The sequence below is a fragment of the Diuraphis noxia genome, unplaced genomic scaffold (genome assembly GCF_037042655.1).
Source record: "Diuraphis noxia isolate RWA-SAM2 unplaced genomic scaffold, SU_Dnox_SAM2 contig0003, whole genome shotgun sequence".
NCBI lineage: Eukaryota > Metazoa > Arthropoda > Insecta > Hemiptera > Aphididae > Diuraphis > Diuraphis noxia.
Genome location: NW_028301713.1, coordinates 21,744,726 through 21,750,828, shown reverse-complemented (window position 1 = coordinate 21,750,828; position 6,103 = coordinate 21,744,726). Strand labels below are relative to the sequence as shown.

At 27.4% G+C, this 6,103-nt stretch overlaps 1 protein-coding gene across 4 annotated transcripts; it reads right to left on the bottom strand.

Annotated features, from left to right (window-relative positions):
* Positions 1–1,416: 1,416 nt before the first annotated feature.
* On the bottom strand, positions 1,417–6,073 carry LOC107162249 (glutathione hydrolase 7-like). Of its 4 annotated transcripts, none has more exons than XM_015509069.2 (9): positions 4,814–5,190; positions 4,485–4,642; positions 4,272–4,423; positions 4,019–4,204; positions 3,777–3,961; positions 2,636–2,860; positions 2,120–2,201; positions 1,855–2,044; positions 1,417–1,709 (listed from the first exon to the last, which is right to left on the bottom strand). In XM_015509069.2, exons 1-9 carry the CDS (start codon positions 4,848–4,850, stop codon positions 1,698–1,700), a joined length of 1,227 nt encoding a protein of 408 aa, XP_015364555.2. In that variant the 5' UTR covers positions 4,851–5,190; the 3' UTR covers positions 1,417–1,697. The 4 variants fall into 4 exon arrangements, with proteins under 4 accessions (XP_015364555.2, XP_089079864.1, XP_015364554.2 ...); XM_089223740.1 differs by having other exon boundaries at positions 1,499–1,763; positions 4,814–5,191; XM_089223738.1 differs by lacking the exon at positions 4,814–5,190 and adding an exon at positions 5,690–6,073 and having other exon boundaries at positions 1,417–2,044.
* Between the last annotated feature and the right edge of the window lie 30 nt (positions 6,074–6,103).

Genomic DNA, 6,103 nt, shown 5'->3' with positions numbered 1-6,103 from the left:
TTACTATAATGCTTAAACTCCTGTATTTGAAGTTGTTATAATACAGTTTCAACAGTTATGAAATTATTATTCAATTTAAGCACTATAATAGACTAGTTATCACGACAACATTACGTAGTAATGCGTACCTAAAGTCTATGCTATAAACATAATACTGTAATATTAGCCATTTTAAAATATATCTTATCCATTTTTTATTATCCTCTCTTTTTATTCTATGAAGTACGCAAACTGTTAAATATTCTTAATAATTCAACTTTATATTTTTACCGTCATTTAAATAATAAAAAAAATTTTATTTTATATTTTGCCCAAATCACTGAATAAATGAATTTTCAATTAATGTTATTAATATCTTTGCCCATCTCCAAATATTGTTTATATTTTGATTAATTGATTTGTATGATATAATTCTAAATGATTTTCGTGATGGCAGTAAAACTATTTAAAATTTCCAAAAAAAAAAAAAGCAAGTAGTAATAGTTTATTAATTGTGACGAAAAACGAATCTAGAAAAAAATCCCTGCGGATAAAAACCGAAAAAAAGATAATTGTTGAATATAGCTGTCAAAAATAATAAGAAAATAAAAAATATGTAATTTAAATAATACTTATTTGTTACAATATCTTGGTGCATCAGTTTGTTTGAGCATAATAATAATATTAATAAATTCATGAATAATAATTACCTAGTCAGGAAGTTGGTTATAAAAAAAAGTTTATTTCAGTTTGCTATTAGACACAGCTTTCAAAAATTCTTCAATGGTTATTTCATTACTTTTTTGTCTTTAAATAAACTGTTTTAAACAGATATTAACAATCTTTTAGTATTAAATATTACCTATATCTGTATTCTATTTATAACTAATTGTTCTTAAACCGTCATAATTAAAAATTTGAGACTAATTTTATGATTATAGGTATAGTAGGTTTAAGATAGTATCTTCAACCGTGATAGGTAGTACAATAGGTAATATATAGGTGCCCTTATTGATAAATATTGTTAAGTATTCTATAATAAGTACCTTAAGTTTATTAAAAATTCAACATATTATTTTATGATTATTATTTGTATGACCACTACAAGTTAAGTTATCTTAGAAGTCATTGTCTCACAATTTAAGCCAGATAGCAACTTACATTATTTAATTATACTGTTCTAAGGTAAGGCCTTATGTTTATGATAGAACATTAGAAGTTTCAAATCATGATTAAATATTTAATTGTACATATAAATATTTAAACATGCTTCAAATTCACAAAATACTAAGCATATGTTCTAAAAACATAGACCATCAAAAATTAGGCCTATGTCAAAAACTTAGTTTTATTAAACACTTTAATTAAGCCTTGGTCCTTGATTAAGGTTGGGGTCAGGGTGTATGTAAATTATTACAACAAACAAAATACTAGATGTAGAGTGAAATAATATTTAATATCATGTATTTGTTATACATAGATTCAAATAAAAATAAATATATTTTATGTAAAGTATCTATAAAAATTACAATCAATTGTTTAAAAAAATATACATAATGTTGAACATTTACTTAGAAAAATAATTTTTATATGCTATAAAGTATAAGATTTTCCAGATCCACGAGAATCTGAGAACGCAACAGATCTGTCTCCCTCTTTTTGTATTATATTAGAAGTAGGATAAGGTAAAGTTGCTTCAGATAAATTAAATCCAAAATTTAGCAGTACTTCTGAAAATTGATTAGTTATATTATTTGGATATTCAATTTCAACATCATTATTTTCTATATGAAACCGAGGAATATTATTAACACTTAATATATTTTGTGGGTCTGTTTTTAGCATTGATAAAAGTAATTGGGCACCATCACGTACATCAGCAGCACCTGAGATTAATCTTCTCCCACATATATTTCCTGTTTCTACAGCAATAACTGGTAAATTCAATGATGTTACTCGTTCCGTTTGGTTTATTATACGATCCTTAAGATTTAAATCCAAAGCATTGTTCAATATATAACCAGAGTTAGTTAAAATACGGGATCCAAAAACAGAACCAAGACCACTATAAAACAAATTAAAATACAAATCTGGATAAATATTCTATAAAACCATATAAGTAATACAATGTATTATGTACCTTATAATAGTTACATAAATATCAAAAGTATCTGTAGCTGAAACTTGTAATCCAGAATTTTGATTCCAATTGACTCCTAAACCTGTACAAATCATCATAAATTGTTTAAAATAATAAAGAGAATGCTATCCATATATTTGCTGTCTCCATCTTACACACATATGACTATATGAGTATATGACATGGAAATTTTGAATTCACTTGTTTCAATGGTGTTCCATTAGTTTTATATTAGAGTTAGTCGCCCTAAAAGTTTTACTACAGATCAATTTACACTAAAATAAAACGATACACTATTAAAACCAGTAAACAAACATTTTCCAAGTCATACTTGTAAGAGTAAGGGCCCGTATTACAATAGTTGAACTCCGGTTAAACCACAGAATTCGGCCGGTAAAGTCAGTGGATCAAGCATAACGGAGGTTTAAACTATGATTGTAAAGCGGATCCTAAGACAAAGACAACAAAAGCATAGGTAGCATCCATTAGTAAATTTTAAGCTTACAAATTGCATACTTTTAAAGCTATTCAATAATGAAAGATCTTCAAGATATTTTTTAGTACTATTCATTTTATTTAATACTTCCAGTAAAATTGGTCCTCCAGTACCTTTATTGGAAGTTATAATGCAATAGTTCATAAAGTTTTGTTTTAATACAGGTAAAATAAGCGGTTGGTAACTAATTACATCATCTGGATTTAAAATAGACTTCAATTCTCTTGACATTTCTTTATAAAATTCTTAATAAAAAAAAAAAAAAAACATTATTATTATTTCTAAACAAAATATTTTTTATACAGATGTTTAAATAATAGCTACCACACCAATTTAACTTTTGATTTATGTCCATATATTATTACAAAAATAAGTAAAATGTATGAATATAAAATATCATATTATATTTTTTTCATAGAATATCAACACAATGTTTAATACGTTGACCGCCACATGCCCGCCGGCGGTCATTTGGCTACTGGTGATAACACTAAAAATGTGGTCGCCGGCTGCCACGCTACCCTATTAGCTATACGCCATGTGACTGCGGGCTGTCACATTCATGTATATTTTCAAATAGACTTTATTATGCTGGCGCTGAAGTAACGATACTATAAATATTACCATTGCATAGAGAAGAAAATTTTACATCGAACGGTATATTTTTTACCTCTATTGGATTTTTTTAAGTTGTAGAAATAAATGATTAAGCTATAATTAAAAAAAGCGCTATAATCTTATTGGCGAGACAAAAATAAGAATAACAATATTGGTTTCGTGAATTTCCGATGATTAGTTCTATAAATATCAAAAATAACATTTTATGAATAACTCTATAAAAACACTGTAGCCTTCGGCGAAAGATTATCAAATGCCCGTTGGCGGGCACGTGGCGGTCAACGTGTTAAAATTACTTAAATCAGTTATTGGTAATTTATAATACATCCCCAAGTTCTATACTTTATTCCACGAGGAAACATGCAGGTTCTGTGCAACCCCCAGCTTTCAAAACTGATTACCTTATGGCAGGGTGTAGGGGTTGAGCAGAAAACCGATTTTGGTCGGTCCGCAACATAATCTCTCTGGAACAGAGTATACTAATATATTATGATACAAAAGATATACTGATGTAGCTTCCTTTTTTTATATTATGTATCATACCAATTGGTCCATGTAAAGATATTGAGGTGAGAGTTTCTATCAAACCATTAGGCGATTTAACCATTTGACCAAGAGAACTATTTGATACTGTGGATAACCAATGTTTAAGGTTATCGTCTTCAACTAGCTTAGTGGTATTCTGATTAATTGCTTCAAGTAAACTTTTTGTAACAGTTATGCCTTTCCTAAATAATGTACAATAATGTTGTGTACATACATTTAGAAAATTGTGCTTTTCTTACTTTGCTAAGTTTATGGAAGGTTCAACTAGTGTTTTCCAAGGAAGAATTCCATATTTTACATGAGCATGAAACAATCCTACTAAAAAACCTGGTACTCCAATAGTATTGTGTGAACTATGTGTAGCTCTAAAATCAATTGTATTTCCTATACCAGTTCGATGATCATATACCACTATGACACCATTTCTAAAAACAAAATAAGATAATCTTAAAATAATTATATAGAATTTAAGTTATATATTATTTTACTTGCCCTCCTAATCCTGAAAGATGAAGGAGTGCTACTGAGTTGCATAATGCCGCAGTAATTGCTGCATCAACTGCATTACCACCCATTTTGAGCACATTAATTCCATATTGAGAGCATTGATCATTATCACTTGCTACATTTCCATGAGGTACTAACTTTTAAGTTAAAAAAATCTTTTATTAATTAATTTACTATACAAATTTAAACTTATCATACCTGATTTGATCCATAATGAATATGAATTAATAACATAAATAATAATCCAATGCAAAATACCATACAAAAACCTATGATTAATTTAAGTAGAGCTTTTTCATTACTATTTTTAGCATAAAGTGGGGTCTTCTCACTGCCATCATGATCATAATATACAGCTGAAACAATTTTTAAATATATTTGACAATTAGAATAACTAAAGTTCAGACTAAGTTGTATGTAACTTGAAAGAATTTAATGCTTAATGCATTTTTATATTCAATAAATACAGGTTCCTGATGTAACAGAGATAATTAATAATGATATATAATAATAAAATAAACCCATACATTGACTGGAAAATGTATTAATTGTGTCGTCATCCATTGTCGACAATTTTTTCACATAATATCCGTCTTAATATAATTCCTCAAAACAACAAACGATTGCCAATAATGCCAATTGATTTAAATATCAAAATAAAATATTTTGAATATGTTGAATTCCTCAATAACTAACAATAAAATCAGAATCTAGAGACGACAGAGATGATGATGTTGATTGTAGAGTAAATCAGTAAATCAGTGATCTCCAGTATTCTACTTATCTACTTCTACTATAAATTCTATACGATCATACTGATCATAGAACAGTGCTTACGATATATCAATAAAGATACCATCTCCACAGAATATAACAATCACCCTACCACAGAATATACTATATAGTATTAGATATCTGAATATTTTAAATATTTAAATATATATTTTTTTTGTTATCAGTATCGTTTTGCGACCGTGTCGTGTATATCATTAGATTAATTGTTGTATATAAACTATAAACAACAATAGTTGTTACATATTATGACATACCTATTGGCTATTACTATCTATTATTTGCATTTTGCAAAAAATTTTATGCACGACTATGACATACAACTACAGAATAGATTCTGTGCTACAACCGCGGTCCGCGGATTACTCGAACAGTCGAATATGTATTGTGTGTAATCTACTAAAATCCTTAAAACTAAATAAATTTGTAATTAATACTAAATAATTAATCTTTTTTCTATGCTTAAAACCTTTATAAACACATTAAACAGTTAACTCTGATCAAATTTATAACAACATTAACAACTAAATTGATTATTTAACTGTAACTATGGACTAAAATATATTTCTTAGTTCGTGAATCAAGACTTTTAAGAAGAATTCGATACGTACCTAACCGACTCGTATCGAAGTCTAAGCCCAATACAGGTCAGGACATATCACTTGTATATTGAACGTCAACTTCTTGAATATTCAAAATTGAATTGATACGCTCCAATTTCTTCCTTGAAAATCTTGAATATGACATTGTTTATATTAGGCGTAAAGAGATATTCTGTTTTATCCATACTTATACTTAAATCCATATATACATTATTATCTTTGTTAGTATGTTTATTAATTAATATACTGTATTATCCTATACTTGAACATCTGATAAAATTAACTAATTTCAAATTTGGAACATCTAAAATCTATTACTTATAATATTATGAGTGATACCCATTTTATGTTGTTCGATAGTTGGTTGAATGCAACAATTATTGTTACAAAAATTTAAAAAAAATTACTTATTAGTATATTATA